Raw genomic sequence first — 21652 nt, 5'->3', positions numbered from 1 at the left:
CATACGAGGAATTTGTTATAGTGACAGAAGCTCCACAGTGCAACAGAGAGACAGCAACAGGACAGGACACAGATAATAAAGAATAATACAAATATCCAAACAGGCAATGTACAAAACAGTAAAAACACAATATATAATATAGACAATTATGGTGTACACGTCTGATATGTGCAAATTTGGAATGAAAAAAATTAGATAAAGTAAGCAAGTGTGGTGAATAAATAATAGAGTTGTGTGTTCCGCGTTTTATTGTCAAGTGTTCATGAGATGGATTGCCTGAGGGAAGAAACTGTTTCTGTCTGGTCGTTCTGGTTCTCAGAGCTCTGTAGCATCGACCAGATGGTAACAGTTCAAAGAGGAAGTGTGCTGGTTGTGAGGGGTCCAGAGTGATTTTACCAGCCCTTTTGCTCATTCTGGATAAGTACAGTTCTTGGAGAGTGGGGAGGGTTGTACCAATGATTCGCTCAGCAGTCCGGACTACTCTCCGTAGTCTTCTGAGGTCAGATTTGGTAGCTGAGCTTGAAACAGACAGTTATTGAAGTGCAGAGGACGGATTCAATGATGCCAGAGTAGAATTGTTTCAGCAGCTCCTGTGGCAGGTTGAACTTCCTCAGCTGGCGAAAGAAGTACAACCTCTGCTGGGCCTTTAGAAGCACTTACGCATATGAACAACCGTTTAGGTGCATATGGAATATTAGAGGTGATTGTAGCCTCTTGGATAATGGCAGAATGTCTGCCGGGGAAACACAGGCTCTGAGGTTATACCGTGGACTTTACATATATGGGATCCAATTAGGTCTCACATATGGAACCCAGCCCTCTACCGGTTCTCACGGATTCATCGAGTGAGGGCCTGGCGCTGGACGCTCCGCCACATCTGACTGCCGAGGGACGGAGGAGCTCGACAAGTTCTACAGTACGGACTCTCTGGAGCAGTTTTAGCAAGCCGACCCGAAACCCGGGCCTCTCAGTGCTTCTACCCGTTTGAGGTGAGATCACAGGAGGAGACCGGTAAAGGCTATAGAATCTAACGAACATGTTAGGGGTCGCCCTGCCCGCAGCTTTACAAATATCTGCCAGCGAGGCGCCACGAGCCAACGCCCAGGAGGATGCAACACTTCTAGTAGACTGGGCTCTCAACCTGAGGTTCACCACCTGGTCCCTGAAGGGAGTAGTGGGAACCTTGGGCACATAGCCTGGCCGAGGCCTCAGGATTACCTGGGAGTCAGCCGGCCCAAACTCTAGGCTCGAATCGTCGACCGAAAATGCATGCAGGTCCCCTACCCTCTTGCTGGAGGCCAATGCCAGCAGGAGCAGAGTCTTCATTGAAAGAAACTCCAGCTCGACTGTCTGCAAAGGCTCGAAAGGGCCCTGCTTTAGTGCTCTGAGCACTTGAGACAGGTCCCAAGAGGGTAAAGAGGAGGGCTGTGGAGGCCAGATTCCCCCATAAGGAACCCGATGACCAAGTCATGCCTCCCCACCGACTTCCCTTCCACGGGGTCATGGTTGGCAGCAATTGCGGCCACATAGACTTTAAGGGTGGAGGGAGACAGCCTTCGCTCCGACCCCTGCTGCAAGAAGGACAGCACGACTCTGATCGGGCACTTCCGGGGGTCTTCTCGATGAGAAGAACACCATTGGACGAACAGGTTCCACTTCATGGCATAAGCATGTCTCGTAGATGGCGCTCTTGCCGCGTCCCGTCCAGGGACAGACATGAAGTTTCCAGAGGTCTGGACGCGGGTGCCATAAGGTGCCCCGTCTCTGAATCAGTAGACCCTTCCTCAGAGAAATCTGCCAAGGAGGTGCTGTCACGAGGTGCATCAGTTAAGGGAATGAAGTCTGAGTGGGCCAGTACGGCATCACGAGCAAGACCTGCTCCTCGTCCTCCCTGATCTTGCACAGTGTCTGTGCGAGAAGGCTCACTGGGGGGAACGCATACTTGCGGAAGCCCCAGGGCCAGCTGAGTGCCAGTGCATCCGTGCAGAGTGTTTCCTCGGTCAGGGAGTAAACAACAGCAATGAGAGGTCTCTCAATCAGCTGGACTGTCTGGGAATGGAGTCTCCACTCTCTGGGGAGCGCAGCTCATGACAGCTCATCGGCTGCCCAGTTGAGGAAGCCCGGAATGTGAATGGCACGAAGCGACCTCAGATGCTTCTGACTCCATAGGAGGAGGTGGTGGGCGAGTTGCGACATGTGACAGAAGCGTAGACCACCTTGTCGGTTGATATATGCAACGTTCACAGTGTGTCCGTGCGGACCAGTACGTGCTCGCCTTGTAAGTGCCTCTTGAGATGGTTCAAGGCCAGGCGTACTGCCAGCAACTCTAGGCAACTTATGTGCCAGCGCAGTTGGGGGCCCGTCCAAACCCCCGACACTGCAATCCCGTCAAGCGTGGCCCCCCATTCGGTGGTGGAGGCATCCTGTGTAGACCACAGCATGCCTGGAGACCTGTTCCAGGGGCACTCCTGCCCGGAAAAAAGGTGTGACCACGGGGTGAAGGTTTGGTGGCAGTCCGGTGTGACTCAGACCCGGTGAGTGCCGCGTTGCCACGCCCACCTCAGGACTCGGCCATGGAGCCAAAGTTGAATGGTCTCATATGGAACAGCCCCAATGGCGTGACTGCCGCTGCTGTTGCCATATGCCCCAGGAGCCTCTGAAATTTCAGTGGGACCGCCATCCTGCTCTTGAATGTATTCAAGCTGTTCAGCACCGACTGAGCACGTTCCTGCGTGAGGCGTGCTGTCTGATCGACTGAATTCAACTCCATACCGAGAAAAGAGATCCTCCGCATCGGGGAGTGTTTGCTCTTTTCCCAGTTGACCTGAAGGCCAAACTGGTTGAGGTGTGAGAGCACCAAGTTCCTGAGTTCACACAACTAATCCTGAGACTGAGGCAGTATGAGCCAGTCGTCGAGGTAGTTGAGAATGCGAATGCCCTGTTCTCTCTGACAGGGACAGCCCGAAGGGCAGGACCTTCTGCTGATATGCCCGTCCTTCGAACACAACCCGCAGGAATGGCCTGTGGCGCGGAAGAAACAACACATGGAAGTACGTGTACCTTCAGGTCGACCACTGCAAACCGATCTTTGGGACGGATGCACCCGAAGATGCGCTTCTGGGTGAGCATCTTGAATGGAGGCTTGTTTGAAAGGCCTGGTTCAAGATGTGCAGATCCAAGATTGGTTGTAACCCACCGCTTTTCTTGGGCACAATGAAGTAAGGGCTGTAAACCCTGTCTTCATATCGGCTGGAGGGACCGGCTCCATTGCGTCCTTTGCCAGTAGGACAGCAATCTCTCCACACAAGACATGAGCATCAGCTGCCTTCACTGCTGTGAGGTGGATGCCCCTGAACTTGGGAGGGTACTGAACCACATAGTCGAGTCAGATGGTCTACCGGAGGGTTTGCCACCACAGTAATTCTCAGACCATCCGTGCCACCACCTGAAGTAGTCCTCGTCTGTCTGCAGCCAGAACGAGGCAGAGGCAACAGATCGAGGCAGAGGCAACAGAGCTCCGCTCCTTTGTCGAGGTAATGGAGCCTGGCCTCCAACTCCAAGATGATCATCTTCCCACCATAAGAAGAAGCCCCATCCACGAACGCCACCTCAGCATGCTTACTGCCCAGGCACGTGAGGCAGCGATCATGATCATCACCCGGCACCAGGTAACGACTGCATCCAGAAACGCACAGTGACAGGTTGTCTGTAGCAAGACCCAACTCGTCTTTACAAAGACGTAACGTCGATTTTGCCAGATGCAACGTCATCTTTAAAAAGACGCACCCGTGAATGCTCTTTTAGGGAAAAAGGTCTTTTAGCGTGCTGAAGCGCACAGGGCAGATGGTCGCCTGCAACACAAACAGGGGGTGTTGCAACCTGATGTGTGCAATCCACTCAACACATGAAGAACCACCACCGCTGAAGCGCCGTACTGCCAGCATGACAGTCTTCCGAAGAGCGTGCTCAACTCATTGAATTCACTCATCAGCAGAAGTCAGGAGCAGAACGATGTAACTGCTCGGATCCGAAGGGAAAATCTGAATATGCACTGCACCTGCTGCCTACTTATACTCACTCTGTGATCAGCGGCAGCTGGATGTAATAATCGCATGCCAATGTGCATTGGCTCGTTTAGTTACACTCGAAGTGGATTGGTCTCTCTAAGCGAGATCCCAATTCGTTGGTCACTGACGTGACTTGGAGTGACCGACTGATAGGGAACTCATATTCCATATGAGAATGAAGCAGTCTGTGATTTTATGTTAAAAATTACAGGTTTGTTTTGGAAGAGTCCCAGACAGTAAAAGAAACAACAACAGTAAATAAAAAAAATAAAAAAATGCAAGTAAGCATATTTGTACAAAGGAGTGATAGCAAAGGAAATGAACTTATCTGTATTTAAAATGGAGGAGAAACGCTTCCCATGTCTTTTTTTTTTGTTTGACGTCAAAGGCTGTGTCCAATCAAACTACATTAAATCTGGGTTCTTGAATTATCCGGGTCCTGAAGCAAATCCAATTGAGAGCCACTGCTGTACAGCATATATTTTCCAACTGTCTCATAATGCCTTTCATAATCAGTCTTTGCCAATCAGCAGATATCCCTCTGTGCAGGTGAAGAGACTCCCGCGGGGCAGCACCGGGGTGCCGGAGCGCAGCTTCACCCTGCCGATCCCTTCTCACCCCCAGCTGAGCTCCAGCCAGGGGCTTCATCCCCATCCGGACACCTCCACCCGCTCTTCTGCTTCTCTGCCAGGTAGGACTTCTACACCCCCACGAAAGGAAGAAATGCCAGCGAATGTCATGGCCCGCCACAAACTCCCACACTGAGGCAAAATGGCAGCTGCCAGTTAGAATTTGGTGGGGCATTCATCCAGAGAAAATTAACCTTCTTCGTTCAGACTAAAGTACGTCCAATTTGTGCAGCACAATAGGTGCCATTTAGGCCAGAATTGTTTTCACTGTAAATGAAGCTCACTAACATAAGACGTTCAGCTTTACACATGATTGACATTTCTCACTGAATGCCATCATCACCATCATCATCCATTGCTGCGTTAGCAAATGACACATATTTCCTCTAATAAAAACTCTCAGCCTGAAGCCGGCTCACATTGTTGTCTTGAACCGTGAGCAGTCAACGTTAAGCGGGATGGGGTGATAGCGAGATCTCTAATAAGGCTCATTCGCTTGTGTGTGCCTCCATTAGCTTATTGATTTTTTTCTTTTTTTTTTTAGTGCGTTCATTGTTTGCCAGTTGTTTGGGAAATAGCATACGAGTCTGGAACGGTACACATAGAGATTAAAGCTTTCAAAACATGTAGTTTATGCCATATGTTTATGTGCTGAATACTGTATTGAAAATCTTCATAGTTACATTGAAACAAATGAAGCAAGTCAGGCATTGTTTTCACGTTACGTCACTTGGGCCCTTTTGCTTGAGTTGTTGTCTGCGTCATGTCTTTAAATGATGCCTTCTTTGTTGGCTTATTTTGTTTATAAAGGATTTAGACAGCATGTATATGCTTCAGTCTTTTGAAGGTGTTTCAATACTTTTTTTTTTTAAGCTTATGCTCCCACATTTTCAAACAACTAACTTGAAGTATTAAACTTTTTCAGCCATGAATGATACCTCAAATTGTGTGACTTGAGGAGAGTCATGCAATTACTTTTAGAAGCATTTAGACACACAAAGATATCCCATTACACTGAAGTTGTTATCTGAACCACATTTAAAAATCTAGAGTCATCAAGACTTGAAGGTGGGCACTTTTTTTAAGATGAACTCATTTCAATGGCCTAGCAACCACCCAGAACACCTTGGCAGTTACACAGGATCACTTAAAAAACACCCAGAACATATGAACAGCTGAAAAGCAAGCCACTGAAAACCACTCAGAATACTGAGTTTAGAAAAAATTCTGGCAACCACCTACAACACTTTGGAAACTGCATAGCAAAGAGCTAAAAAAAAAGAAATGCTCAGAACACATTTGCAACAAACTGGAAAACATTTACATACATACACTCAGCTGATTATTTTATCTAATTTGATTACAGTGCTTTTAAATCGTTTGATTTGTTACATTTTGTGTTCTCATGTACCAGTTTACCCAACTCTATCAATTTACCTGCTACCTACAACACCCTATACATGCAGAAATATGCTTGAAACCGCAATGCTCTGGCAACGTCCCACACCCTAGAATTACACTGGCGAGTTTTTTTTATATATAGGCAAGCACCATTTCTTATTTTCTTAAGAAAAGAAAAAAGAAAAAAAAAAAAGTCTAGTTTTTATAAGCAGTTGTGTAATTTATGCTCTTAAATATCCAGCACTTCCATTGCATAAAAATTTGTTTGGACAGGAAAGAGGCAAATAAGCAGTTTCCTTTCACTCACGTCCATGTGTAGAGCAGTTTTTACTTCAATAAGTGTGCGTCTCCCAGGCACGCCTTCCTGTCTCCGAGCATTCTGTCCTCACATGGGTCACAGAACATCTTGACGCCAATACAGTCTCATTTGGTATTGATCTAGCGCAAAGACCATTGTTCTTTTTTTTTTTTTTTGGCAGTACTCATCTTTATTTAACAGAGCAGAACCAGAAAAAAGTTTCTGGGGTGCTCAGCTTTAAACATCACATAGGCTTTTTAATTACAAATGAGTTGTGACAGGTCTGCTGGGTAGCAACCTGTCCCATTTTAAGCGTGATGCTAGCTGACAGCTCGGCGCTGTTCTCAGAGCGCCGCAACATGTGGAAGAAATTGGTCTTTTACATTTCACAGCTTGTCACTTCCTCTCTGCCGTGAACTTTGACCTCCCACTGTGCTCCTAACACCCCACATGGGAAGTGTCCCCATGCTATGGCACTCTGGGAGAATTGTGTTCTGCTTACTATACATGCCAAAAAAAAGGAAGGAAGGAAAGAATAGGATGAAAAAGAAGCAGGTATCGGACAAACAGAGGAAAACTCAATCTGACTTGAATAAGTGATCAAAAGGTGTCCCTCACTGGACATCACAGCGTTAAACCGCTGAGCAGAAATGACGTTAGCATAAGGATCAGTTCAGGTTGCATTACTGCTACACACTCTTATGATATTCAGATGGAGGATTCCCATCAAGCGAGAGAGCGGGATTGGACTGACAACCTCCCATTACTCTGAAATGAAAATCAAATTCAGTGAAGAAAAACTGCAAATAGAGAACATCCAACGTTGGCTCCATGGACTAAGGTTTTTTTTAGGTGTTATTTTTTTTGTGATTTTTTTTTGGGGGGGGGGGCAAATACTGTTCTATATAATTGAATTATATAATATTGTTTGATAGTTTTATGTTTAAAATAAATTTTTGTTTTAGCTTCACTTTAGTAAGTACCTTCCCCAACATTTCTTTTTAGATTTTTACAGTTTTTTTGGTGTGTGTGTGTTCAGACATTTATAATAATAATAATAATACTAATAATAATAGCAATAGCAATAATAACAACAACAACAACAACAACAACACACTATATAGCTATGTCTCAGTTCATTCCAGTCTTTTTCTTTCCAAAAATCAGCTGAGAATACAGGTACATTCCTTTCATTCTTAGGTATTATTGTAATGCTCAGACATGTCAAATAGGAGCACTGACAGCTAATATTATTTTCCCTCATTTCTATGTTCATTGCAACATATGACGTAGCTGCAGGCGTTATGAGTTAACTGACCTTTCACATTAAGTGAATGATCCAGTTACACTAGGTCTGTTTGAATTCAAATGACTAATTAAATTAGACCTTTCTGCCTTGATCACCCTTAGTGGATCTGTAACTGCATGCAGTGGGGATTTTGGAAGCTGTGTTTGATTGCATCCTGCCCCTTAAGTAAATGCATCGTAGTACACTCGGCCCTTCAGCGCAATGACAGTTTCCAAGATTTGCTCTTGGAGTGTTTCTGGAACACAGCCGTGCTCTTTTATATTATTGTCCCTCAGGGGCCAGTCCCGGTCACTGCAGATAACCCTAATACAGGATCATACTCACTAAATCACACTGCATTTTTAGCCCAATTAATTTACCACTGCTTGTCTTTAAATGGATGAATTAACCTTGCTTACATCAAACTCGGTTTGTATGTGTGATGGAGTCGGACAGACATTCCCAAAGGCTGCTTAGCTTATGTGAAGAAAAACAAACTGTTCTGAAATGACAAGCCTTGCATAATGCAGATTTTTAAACATGATATCATTGTAAATGCGCAGATACTTGCTAAGTTTCAAATATTTGAAAAAGCTCACGATTCCCACAGTCATGGAACCTGGGAATGACTGTAAAATAATGCTTCTGTAAGTCTCTATAATGATTAAAGTATTATATAATGTCATGTGATATAAAATGCTCTATAATAATTAGAACTTTATTTTTTTAATAAATGATATGATTAATTTATGTAGTACATTATTTTAACTTATGGATAATTTGGTATTATATATAATATATATATAAATACACACACACACACACACACACTTTTGATCAAAACATTTTCAATCAACCAAAAGTTGTTCCTTGTTAGAGCAATAATTTTTAAAAACCTTATGTATTAAAAATTGTATTGTTCATAATTTATTTTAAAAAATGTTCTCTACTTTATTTCCCTTTGTTTTGATTATTCCTATTACATCGGGTAATTATGAGAGTCATGGATTATGCTCATGGGTAATCAATAATTCACTGACCTTTGATTGTTGGCAACTCTGGAACCAACACCAGGGCAATTAGAAACCTAGGTGAGTGTACAGGTCTCCGTCGGTCACCCAACCCTTCAGGCCCAGTTCCTACTCTCTGTGCGTTCATGGTAAGCAGAGGATAACAAGCCTCTCTTGTTCACCCTGGGAGAACGTGGGTTGTGGTTGCAGCACTCCAAGTTCATGGACATAGCCTACAGCTGTCAACGCTGCGCTAATTCAGACCCGACACCATCTGAGCATCAGGCTGGAGGAAGGATAATTAAAGGCAAAGTTGCAAAGTTGTGTTGGCTGGCCTATTAAAACATGCATGATCATGACGCAAAGGCAGGCAGAATGCTCTGCTGACAGGGATTATAGTCTCTGGACATAGAACAGAGGTGGAGGGCAGGCTTTTGCTCCACATCGCTGCAGGCCGTAGATTGGAACAGGCTAAACCTTAGATAAAAAATCATCCACTGCACACGGCAGAGACAGGGGTCTTCGGTTTATGTAAGGCTAATGTCTTTATTACTGTGTCAGTATCTTTTTTAATTCTGATGATGCATGTCGAAAGTATCATTGTTGGAAAAAAAAAAAATCAAATGATGGCAAATTGTTGCATTCTTTTCTTGATTTAAGTGATAGATAACCTGAAAACTGCATTGCTGTATGGTGCTAAACTTTTGCTAAACTTGTCAGTCTTCGTATTGGTTACATTTTACCTTGGAGATGTAACACCATTGTTGAAGCTAATTAATTCATCGCTGCCATCTGGACTCTTTAATAAGCAACATATTGGACAAAATAATAATATAGTGCAGGAAGTTTAAACATTGAAAACAAAATAGGCTATTAACTCCCCTGGTAAAAAACTGGAACAAACTGTAGTAAGCAACCATGTGAAGAAATGATTACAAAACCATTATAAACCAAGCACACCAATATTGAATGGCAGAGAACCATTGGGGCTGGTCTCATAACGTGAAGGTTTTGAATAAACCTTTTTTACATATAACTCCATATGGTTTCGTGGGTCATTAACTGTGTCTCTTCCAAGAGAAAACAGACTGACATATCTTCTGTTGAAGACAAATTTCCCCTCCAACACTTTTTCACTTTTTTCAAGCTTCAGTAGTAGAAAATGTCTGAAATTTGTTTCTGTTGTCTACGTTTTTTCTTAAGGCTTTTCACTACAGTGCATCAGAGGTAAGCCATGCAATTGAACGTGATTATGTATTCATTATAATGAAATAACCACCCGTATTTATGTTAAGATAGGGCAGATGTAATGCTTTCACCTGTAGGCATCTCAGATGTTTACTGGTATAACTTGTAATTAAAACCTACATCTGCGTTCAGATTAAATGTAATATCAGTTCAAAAACAGCACTGAGGACATACCAGCCCTGAACGCTCCCGCTATTAAAACCTATTTGAGTCTTCTGAAGCCTTCCTGATACGTTGCCTATATTTAAAAGTTATTATTACTGATATATTTAATCCCGCAGCAAGAGAAAAATTATATCATCTGGGAAGTTTCCATATTTATTATATAGATGTGACTGGCTGAGGCGAAGAGAAAAACGCAATGAAAAAAGTTTCTCATGGTAAAATTTTTACATGTATCAAGCTAAGGTTTACTTAATTGGAAGCTCCAGGCAATGCAGGAACCCTCTTTTTAAATTCTGTGAATGTTAATATGCTAAATAATGCAAAGCTCCTGCACTTCAAGCATGAGACACACATCTGGCAGCTTACCATTTAAATTACAGACGGAGAGCGAGAGAAAACACTTCAAAAGTAATTTTCCAAAGGAAGGAAGAATGGCAAAATGTATTACAACTAAATTTAATTTTTTTCCCGATTTTTCATCATGTCTAATTGTGTGTATTAAAGCAATAATAAAAAAAAAAAAAAAAGAGGAGAGGTTGGGCTCAGAGATGTTGATGATGTGTGTGAGGGCGAGAAATAACAGAATATAAGTGAAGAGAAAGTTTCATCACTTTTTTTTTAGTTGTACATTTCATTGTTCTTGAAAGTCTACAGGCATTTAACGTTCTCATTAGTTGTGCTTTATATGCATAATATATCATTTTGTTTTCACTTATTTAATTTATTTTTAAATATTATGTAAATTTGCTTAATTTATTTTATTTTATTAAATTATATTTTATTTTATTTTATTTTACCTTACGTTATAGGTGAACTATACCAAAGTTTCTGTTTTTGTGCTTCATCTGTGAAGTTGGAGATTATGCAATCCCCATTTAATTAATTAAACCAAAAATCACTGATCATAAGTTATTTTCTGCCTTACAAGAACAAAGGATCATTTGTAATGTCATTGCAGGTAAGAGCCCCAGTGGAGCTGTGTCAGCTTCTGAGACCAGCAACCAGACAAACCGCCCCATCGCTGAGAAAACCAAGGCCGAAATTAATTGCAAGGTAACTTGAATGAGGAAACATTCTGACCTTGAACATGGACCCTCTCTCTCACTTCTCCTCAGAGGCACCATGCCCATTCAAACATTTGGAAGATTAAAAGCTTGCAAGCTTAAAAGAGTGGGGAAAAAAAGAAAATAGAAAAAAAAAGTTGGTAATATTATTTTGTAATAAGTAGGTAAAAAGTGTTTGAATTATTACACATTCTAATATACTATCATACTATTTTTGGCAATCTATATCTGTGTGCATGGAATCTCATTGACTTTTTTCATATGAACAAAAAAAAACAAAAACAAAAAAAAACATAACTTTACTAGCATGTATACTATAGTATTTTTTTATTTTAATTGGATTCACACACACATAGTTTGTATCTTGGGTAATTATGTGACAGGTTTATTTCTTTAGTCATGTCTTATTTAGCCCAAGGCACCCAGTGAGCCATGACCACCACACAAAAAAAAAAAAAAAGGTGCATGACGCCGCTGCTGCACCTCCCTACTCCCCTTATTATCTGAGATTTGTCAAAATACATTTCACACTAACAGGTATTTTGCAGTCTTCAAAGCTAGTTTTGATGTGCTCGACAAGCCAAAACAGCTCAGATTTTGTGAAATCAGAAGTGCCAGCCCGGTGCTCTCTCTCTCTAACTGCTCTCAACACGCCTTTTCCTGCTCTTCTCAGGACTTAAGCTAAATGAATCAAAGCTGCAACGTTACCTGCCACACTTTGAAGTGGTAATTACAAAATGACTTCTCTGTGCTGACCTGGTGCTGCTGTCTTTTGTGTGTTCTCTCTTGCCACGTTTGTCTTTGTTGTTACTGTTGTCATAGGATGCCAGGAACATGCAAACTCACTGCTTTTTACATGCGTCGGCAGATTAATCACAGGAATGGAATTGTGCACATTGTATTAGAAACTATCCTCATTATCCATATTACATCACTATCAACAATTAAATCTGTTTATTGAAATAAGTTGTAATGCAGACGACATAGGTTTGATTTTCAGGGAAAGCTAATGGGTTGTCCAGGTTGTTTGTTTCAATTGTATACATGGCAAAAATTGTATTTAGATTTGTTTTACTAAATATATTATTAATGTATTAATATTTTGCGTCTTCAGGCCATGCTTCTACATACTTTTATCATTTTTATACTTCTCCTCTTTAAAGTAACTGTTCAAAACTTAAATTATTAAATTTGAAGAACATATTGCTTAAATACTTTTTTTTTTCTGGAATATAACATTAACATTTTATGGTATATTTATATTCCTGCCTGTCTTTGGTTTCTTCTGTTATCAGCTATTGTTCACCAGTAGCCTAGTGATGACATGAACAATGCCATACCTGCCTGGAAACCTGGAAACCTGGAAGCCAGCCATGAAATTCAACATAAAAACATATCCTGTATTTTTTATCCTTTTTCTCTAGCTATAATGTTCTTCTCTGTTGTGTTGTTCCTCTCTGTAGTTTGCTGTATGTGGTCCAATGTGTTTTTAATTTCTGGATTGGTGACAGTGATCTTTCATATGGGGGAACTCATTAACATGTATGCAGACAGTATCTGTGCTGCAGCAGCGCGTCTGAGCCCACCCAAGGCATCAGACAATGCCAGACTTACAAACGATCGGCACCCAGTGTTTCTCTCTGCTACAGCTCAAAATGACTTCTGAACTCTAATGGACTCCAATTATGACAGGACTGCTCTAATACACTGCTGTATGCTTGAGCTATGCGGGCTCAGAATTGGACTTCCGTTTTTGCCTTGTTTTGTTCTATCTACCCGTGTTCCTGAGTCAAATTTTCTTGGTGGTGTTGATTTTATTGTTGGTTTAAAAGGTTTGAATATGGTTCATTATGAGGGGATGTCTGGCTAGCTCTATCTACCCCTGTTTCTGTGTCTACAAAGCTACAGTATTTTAGAGGAACTGTGAAGAATTATTATATTGCCAAACTACCGCTGAGTTACTAGTACTTAGTGTGTCTGGAGGAGGGGGTCTTCAAGAAAAATTTGGTCCAGCCCCGTGAAGTTAAGCAACTACCCTGAAAGAGGACAAAACATAGAATATGAGTATAGGTATGAAATACATTACATGAATAATGTAAATGATAAAGCCTATTTTCAATTCTAAAAGCAAAATAGGACAGAACAGGCTGAATACATTGCATCACTGGATTTAATTGTCTGCCAATTAACTTTTAAACATCAAATGCTTATCTACTTACCTCTCTTAAAACTTTATTCTGACGCTTCACACTTCATGTTTGACTTCTGTACAGCTCTTCTTTTTTATTTTATTGGCCATCTGCCAATGTCAGACCTTTGGCAGACCACCATAAAATTTAATAATAAAAAAATTAAAGATGTCATCCCAACATTAAACTGAGCGGTCAGTATTTGGCCATGTCTTGAATATTGGGAGAGTCCTTTAAAAGAAAATGATGCGTAATTCTAGTTGGGAAGTAATGATTTTTGAACTATTTGCAAATACTATTTGAAAACATGCACACATTAACTCTTATTCATATGCCTAATATGTTGAAAACAGAAAACGCTTCTTGTCTCATCACACTCAGTTAGGAATTACATGAATCACCTAGATAATAGCTAAATTATAATTTTTGAGAAAAATTTGAGTTGTTTGCATCGCTGGATATTATCGTCTTATCATTTTGTCAGTCATGTTGGTCTATCATAAAACAATTGTCAAATTTTAAATGCTTTGCTCTTACCTGTCTGTCCTTCATTAATAAAACTGATACTGGAATTTGTACTTTGACTTTGTGAACAGTAAACTCCGCCTACTTTGATTTGATTGGCCATCTCAGTCATGTTTCCATTGACAACCATTGTTAGACCCCTCAAGCAAGCCTGCCAACTTTTAAATCTTTTTGCTATCCTAACAACAGACGGAGCACTACATAATGAAGTGCAGCAGAGCAATGCAAGAATTTAAAATATTTCTAATTATTGGGGGAAACAGTTTGGCCATTTCTAATTATTGTCCCCCTCACTGTATGTGGTGGTTACAGCTCTGGGCCCTGGTGCTGGAAGTTTCAGTAGAGAGTTTAATAACCTGCTGACTCAGTTTTAGGTTGACATGTATTGAGTGGTGTTGATTTAAAAGGCTTGAATGTGGTTCATTATGAGAGGATATCTGGCTAATTCTGCCGAAAACGTTTCTGATTGGTGTCCACCATGACTGGAGTTTTAATGGATAACTGGGTCCAAAATGTCCATGGCTGACTCATTCTGTTAAAAGATTGGACTAGATTAAAACAATTATTTAAAATACGGAATTTCCTTTTTATTACGTATGACTCTTCTGTGCTTTAAGTGATTTCAGCCGTTTGGCTAACTTCTGCTATTTTTCTAATCCCAACCACATGTTCCTCAAAACACCCTTCAAAAGCAAACAGTATGTGCAAAATGATTGACAGGCAGAGAGCTTCTGATTGGCTAGTTCCCCTGACTCACAGAAACACCTGACACCGATTTTGCTCATATTTGTCAAATAGTGGCAAGATTTTATGTGGTTAAAAAAAAATAAAAAAATGCTACAAGCAACTTTCAAATGGTCATCTTTAGGTTTCCAACAGGCCAGTCGAAAGAGGTTCTGTGGCAGAATATGTTATCGAATACAGTATTACAGTATATATATATATATATATTCTTTTACAGAAGAAAAACTTTGTTTGTTGCCAGTTCATATTTCACATTTATTCTTTGAATATATTGCTTTGATTTCATTGCATGCAGTAATTTTTGTGACTGTAGGGCAGCCCTTCATAACTGATATGAACTGTCTTCCAAAGTCTACTCAGCACCCAAAAAGCTCTGTTCAACAACCTAGAGAGCTACCTACCTTTTAAATCAAATGGAACCTCATAAAGTGAAGTGAAAGTGAAGTGACATACGGCCAAGTATGGTGACCCATACTCGTAATTCGTGCTCTGCATTTAACCCATCCATAGTGCACACACACAGCAGTGAACACACACACACCGTGAACACACACCCGGAGCAGTGGGCAGCCATTTATGCTGCGGCGCCCGGGGAGCAGTTGTGGGTTCGGTGCCTTGCTCAAGGGCACCTCAGTCGTGGTATTGAGGGTGGAGAGAGCGCTGGACATTCACTCCCCCCACCTACAATCCCTGCCGGTCCGAGACTCGAACCCGCAACCTTTGGATTACGAGTCCGACTCTCTAACCATTAGGCCACGACTTCCCCTTTAAATAAATTACATAAATTAGGAAATGTGTACACTTTACCATGGAAGACTCAACTCAAGTATATAATTTTGTTGTTAACATGTTGCTAAGCTATCAATACCATACTCTAATAAGCAAAAAAATACACAAATAAAATAAAACACGTAAGTATTGGATAAAAGAGACCGTTTAATTGTACTGGACTGTTTTTGCTGATATTTTTCAGCATTGAATTAAGTACTGTTTATAATCATCTTTTGCAAGAAATGGACGAAATAATATATAGAGATGCCTCTCTTTTGGAATATCATTTGAGTTGGAAACACACTTCTGCTGCTTTTCTACACAGATTCTTGACTCATAATGATTTCATAGAGTTGAATTCAGTAGTTTGAGTAAGCCAGGTTGTTGTTTTAAACATATCATTTCTTGTTTTTGTCTATTTTTTTGTGACTGCCTTTCTTTTCATTTCATCCAATCTCTGTCTTTCCGACAACTTTGATTAGATGTTGTCTGTAATGTGAATGTCATTCGTTTCCTGTGCTGGTTGTTTTGTGTGTGTGTGTGTTTGAGAGATGATGTCAGGGTGAAGTGTGCTGCTGTCATTGTATTCCCAAGATAAATCACTGCAACTGTTTCCTGCTATGATTACAAATGACATGCACATGTGTCTCTCCGATCAGAGCGGCAGGAAGAAGAAGATAATCGAGAGAAACAGTGAGGCGCTCAAACCTCTCCCTAAAGATCAGCTAGACCAGTTCACCTTCTCTGTGAGGTAAGTGTCATTTCTCAAGGCCAGATTCATGTGTATGGGTATATATGGTTATGTTATTGTGAACACTGACCACAGCAAACAGCAAAGTATGCCATTCTGAAAACTGTGTGGCAGGTTGGGGATAAACATTAAAGGCCTTCATATAACACACATACACACACGCACACACACACACACACACACACACAACCTCTATATCTTATTATGTTTTATACTAAGATTATATATAAATCACACCACCTAATTTTCCAATATTTTTTGAAAATTGTTACTGTTGAGTTGTGACCCTATAATACTGCAGCCTTTTCTCAGTGCATATATTAACACACATCAACTTGCATGATTTATTTGAGGCTGAATATGAATGTCGCTGTCCGCAATATGAATGTCGCTTTATTGTCAGATTCAATGTGTGTTTTTATTGAAAGGATCAAGGTAACGTTAACATCGGCAACACATAAAACCTTGCGCTGTGGATAATTGCTTTTTCTTTAGTGATGCAAAGTGCACAAGCAGGCCTACGAATGAGTGTTTTCTGCGTTTTATTGTGGCTTACAGCATTTGATATTAATGAGAAAACAGGAGTGAAAACACACCGACACAAACAGCAGCACCGAACAAATCTTATAAACGGCCTCGTCAAATTGCATTTTACAAAACACTTACCTAAATTTCACTGCACGTGCCTGCGATGAAAGCCGCTCGCCTAAATCCATAGAGGGAAAAAATTGAGGTGTGTGTTTTTATTTTGATTTTGCCCGAATTATTGCCAACGCTGTGTATTTCTCTGAGAAGAAAGAAAGAGCGACTGATTTTATAGGATTTAGAGCTGCCTACCTCTGCTCATTTCTGAAAATTGGTAATTTGTTGCCGCTGGACTAGTATTAAACAAGATCAGAAGCTGTGCTGCTGTAAGTATGAGAGGAAATCAAATGAAACTCAGGCCACACATCAGAGAAGAGAGGGCTGGAGCACAACTGCTAACCCAAAGCAGAATAAAGGACTTCAAAACGTAAAGCCAAACATCGATGGGCAGAGTTTAGCCCCACTGCCTTTCATGTAAGCCATCTGAAATACAATTCAATCGACTGTTTCTTTGTTTGTTAATAATGTTTTGAAATGCAAATCTCATTTTATAAAATTCTCATGGCTCTCGCACAACCAATCCTGCGGAGATCATGCTGACTTTAGAGAAAACTCTTTGATTCATTTCACTGGATGCAAACTCAGTTATGCCATTATTAGGGTGTATTATTAGTGTAATGTGTGTGTGTGCATGGGTGATTCTTCAATGAAGTTAACTTTTCTTTCCCCCAGGATGATTTTAGAATAACCCTGATTTGTCAATTAATTGCTCATTGTATTCAAATAACGTGCATACATTTTTTATGACTTTTGGTTTTAAACAATAAATGCTTTAAATTGTGCAATTATAATTGAGGTTTTTAATAGCTTTAAGCTTTTTATTCTCTCTAACAGCTTCTTTTTTATAAGTTAAAATTTTCTATAATTTCTCGATTTGGCCTCGTCCAAGACTGCCCAGACTTTCATTCTACAGTAAAGTATTAAAAAAGAAATTTGCTTTACTTAAAACATCCTGTTTTAAATTTATCTGGTATTTATGTGCAGTTTTCATAACAAAGAATCACTTTTCCCAATACTGCTGTCATTATGAAGAAGAATCTACCAGAACATTGATCGAGCCCATCTTTTCTTCCCAGGACATGCTATAAATGTTTGAACATGAAACAGATTGAAGAAATTTCATTTTGCCTGATTAGTCAAAACTGAATTTGAAGAATTATCTCAGTTTACTTGAACGTGACAGATCCGACATAACCTCCCTCACTCACGTGATACTATGCTGTCTTCATGCACGGTTTGATATGTGAATGAGTGAGGCATATTACTGCCATCTAGAGAATCAGCAGAGACTTGTTGTTGCATTTGATTTTTTTTTTTCTTCTGCTGCTGTGAAATGCATGCAGCTCAGGCAGAGGTGTTGACAGTTCACAGCCAAGAGTTTATTGATAACTGCTGTCCCATTTGTTTGCATGGAAAATCCGTATGAGTTGATGCTCAGCCCGCTTCTATGACCTCTGAAAGTACAATGTGTGCCGACTAAAAACTTCAAACAAACAGGGCTGAGCCTGTAAACTGTACATTATGAAACCTTAGTTTTATTATATATGTAAAGTATTAATTGAGTAGCTTGTTGGTTAATATATTTAACACACTGGTAGAGACTTGCCCTGGAGGGTAATGCATGTTTAATATCTGTTGTGCGGTGGCGCTTGTATATTTAGATTCTTGAAATGTTACAAATTGTGCATATGTATGAATTCTTTAAAAATAAAATTGTATTTAAAGAAAAAAAAGGAAAGAATGAAGAAGGTCATGTATCCACAAAGGGCATTCCTTCAGTACTATTTAAAAAGGATGCACCTCATGATGTAGTCTAATAAAATGGATAGAGTTTGCTGTGATAGCCAAAAATTTTAAGAAGCTACAATATAAGATATGAAATATTGACTTTTTTTCTTTATACATTGTTCACCAACCTCCATTTTCATTTTAATATTAATGAAAAATGTGGATGCTTACACACACCTGTAAATGGGAAGAAGCAGAATATTAATTTTGTAAACCAGTTTAGAAACATCACAAGTTGAATTTGATAAGTGCATTAAATTCATAGCATTCATATCACATGTACGGCATTTATAAATACAGTTTATTTAAATAAAAATAAAGAAGCTCTTCAGCTCTGTATAAGCTTCCAGTGTAGACAGTGTTGTTTATTTTTAATGGGAACTCCACAGTATAACGCTCACATGATGTAGAAACAGTGTAAAAGTCAAAAGCGCTTCAGACAAAAACACAGCTCAGACAAAAACCCGTGTCTCAAGGCTTGTGGTATTCAGCGAACTGGGAGCAAGTGTTGCTGGGTATCGCTCAGAGAGCTGTTTATCTGAATGGGCAGAGCTGCTCTCGTTCTTTCTCTTTGAGTTCTATTATCCTCCTCTCATTTGATCCTCTCCCTGATTTACATATCAAACACCTTTGCCAGAGTAATAACCTTAAACCATACATTACAATTTCAAAGAACAAACAAAATGCAGCAAAGCGCAAATATTGATAAGTCTGCACTCATTTCAAAATAAGAAAGTATGACAAAAAGAGTTTGAAGACCTTCCACCTTATTTGATCTGGTATTTTGTAAAAAAAAAAAAAATCAGATACAGTAGAGAAAATAAAATGGCAAACGCTAGTTGAACGCTAACTAAGAAAATATGCGCATATGGTGTCTGGCTACAATCCAAGGCATAGTCACATTTTTCCAACACACGGCAGTCCCAAAATGCATCATGTAAAAATGGTGGACAAAGTTGAGAGAAATGTTGATTATAAATACACCTGTTTACAAATAGTACTATAAAGTTCAGTCTCTTTAAACATTATTATTTTTTTTTCTTTGCATTGTTTTTATACTTATTACAGGTTATTAGCTTAGCACATGCAGACATCAAAGTCTACTGGAATTACTTTTCAAGTCTCTTGCGAGGAGCACTTTATGTGTTGTGTGAAGTTGCTACCTATGTTGATCATATCAAATCGATCACTTGTGGTGTTTCATGTTGGTAGGGATGCTGCTTTAGAAGAGATCTGCCTACAGCGAGGCAGCTATTGTTAATGACTTATTTATACTGTGACAGAAGTTTCTGTCTTGTTTTTTCCTTTGAATATTTCCTTTGAATGTTGCCTTGAGATATAGTTCTGCAGTTTCTCTGCAGATAATTCTTGTCAAAGATTCCTGTCTCAGTGAGCAGGACAGTGAATATTTTTATCTGCATGTGTGTGTTTAACTTTGCAGTCATTTCCACTGCATGCAAGTGTTTGTTCATTAATTACTCTGGATATTTATGTTGCGCAAATGTCATCCTGTCAACTAAATATTTTCCCTCTTATCTCGTTTTGGGGAAACCTGTTTTAATCAAACTCAGTCTCACACAACAATTATATCTAATTAGCCCAATTATCAAGACTCTAATTACACTGAAATATACCCCCCAAATCTCATATCAATTATATCTGTGACTTTTCCTGTCCTAAAAAGAGAAAGATGAGGGGTCTGTTTCCTCCTGAGGATGAGCAATGCTTCCAAAATCTGTACAATCATTCCCATCTCCTTTCACAAAACTCCTTTCCATACTTTTACAATGGATCTCTTTTCTTTTTGTTCTATTTATTTTTTATTTTTTGCTGTCTCTTTACCTTGTTTGTAAGTTGTGTGGTTTCTCTCATTGGCTACATAACTGCAGCTGAATATGGCTGTTATGTTCTATTAAACAATTTGACTAGAGCAACTTTCTTTCCTTTGTTCTCTTCTGAAAAAAAGGTACACTGTAGCATGCTGTTTAAAAAGTATTTATTACGAAAAAAATATACTTCAAACTTTTAAATAATTACTTGTGTGCAAACTGAATTTATTTGTTTGTTAACTGCAAATGAATGAAAAGGTTTTGCAGTTTAAATTATTATTATACGCCGTTAGCTGACCTTTATTTTTTTTTAATCATAATTACTTCTGTTGTCTTTGAAATATGGTATACCTGTACTGCCGAATGTATTGATAACCATTTATGGTAAACTAAGATATACTTTATTGTATACATTTTATAAGTAATTACACATTTGTAGGGATGAAGTTGCAATTAAGTATATTTAAAATATATTAATTTGAAATGTAATGTTGAATAACACTACACAATTATAATCAAGCACTTTACATCTGATTTAGTCAATGCATCAAAATACCGGTAATACTTATTATTTGTTAAAGTTAAAGTTAAAGTATTTTCAAGTGAAAGTTTTAATTTGAATTTTTTACCAAATGCACTTTTCAAAAGAAACATAGTCACAAGTGTACTTTCACTTAATTCAATGGCTTGATGGTTCGATGGTTTCACAAATATCAACCCAAAGTCATTGTTGTTATGCTAATTGCAGATCTCAGTAATTATCTTATGGCGCTGTTTAGCGAGGTAGCAATGTGCAAGTAGAGCTTGCCCGAAGTTTAACATCCCACGTTCCTCGGTCTTCGAGTCACAGGTCAATCAATTCTGATGTAATACTGTGGGTTGTTTTGTCTGGAGGTGTGTAGAGTCACCTCAGGGGCTGATGGGCCCTTTCCTGTGCTAGGAGGCTCCTGGGAACCATCAAAACACTGCACGAACACACACACACACACACACACACACACATATATATATATATATATATATATATATACGCTACTTCATGACCAGGTTTGTATAGATGCCCTATGACTTTGCAAAAATCAGAACTGTCAAATCTGATGAGTTGTTGGCCTGAGAGCGGCTGACCGGTCGTGGTATGGTAGGCGGCTGAATCGTGGTTTGTTTGTGTTGTGTGTTTTCCCATAGCCATAGTTTCAAGTGCAATTGAATGAGGTGTCCATCTGAATAGAAGGCCATGGAC

The 21652-nt window shown here is 39.8% G+C and overlaps 1 protein-coding gene across 1 annotated transcript in view; it reads left to right on the top strand.

Annotated features, from left to right (window-relative positions):
* Positions 1 to 3344: 3344 nt before the first annotated feature.
* Positions 3345 to 21652, top strand: part of ofcc1 (orofacial cleft 1 candidate 1) — a gene marked incomplete at its 5' end in the record, with an annotated part of 77613 nt that continues 59305 nt past the window's right edge. Inside the window, 4 exons of the mRNA XM_079406510.1 lie at positions 3345 to 3364; positions 4601 to 4758; positions 11065 to 11159; positions 16059 to 16150. Coding sequence (XP_079262636.1) covers positions 3345 to 3364; positions 4601 to 4758; positions 11065 to 11159; positions 16059 to 16150 — 365 coding nt within the window. The remainder of the gene's footprint in view (positions 3365 to 4600; positions 4759 to 11064; positions 11160 to 16058; positions 16151 to 21652) is intronic.

Source organism: Barbus barbus (genome assembly GCF_936440315.1).
Source record: "Barbus barbus genome assembly, chromosome: 44".
Classification (NCBI taxonomy): domain Eukaryota; kingdom Metazoa; phylum Chordata; class Actinopteri; order Cypriniformes; family Cyprinidae; genus Barbus; species Barbus barbus.
This window is presented reverse-complemented; position numbering and strand designations above follow the sequence as displayed.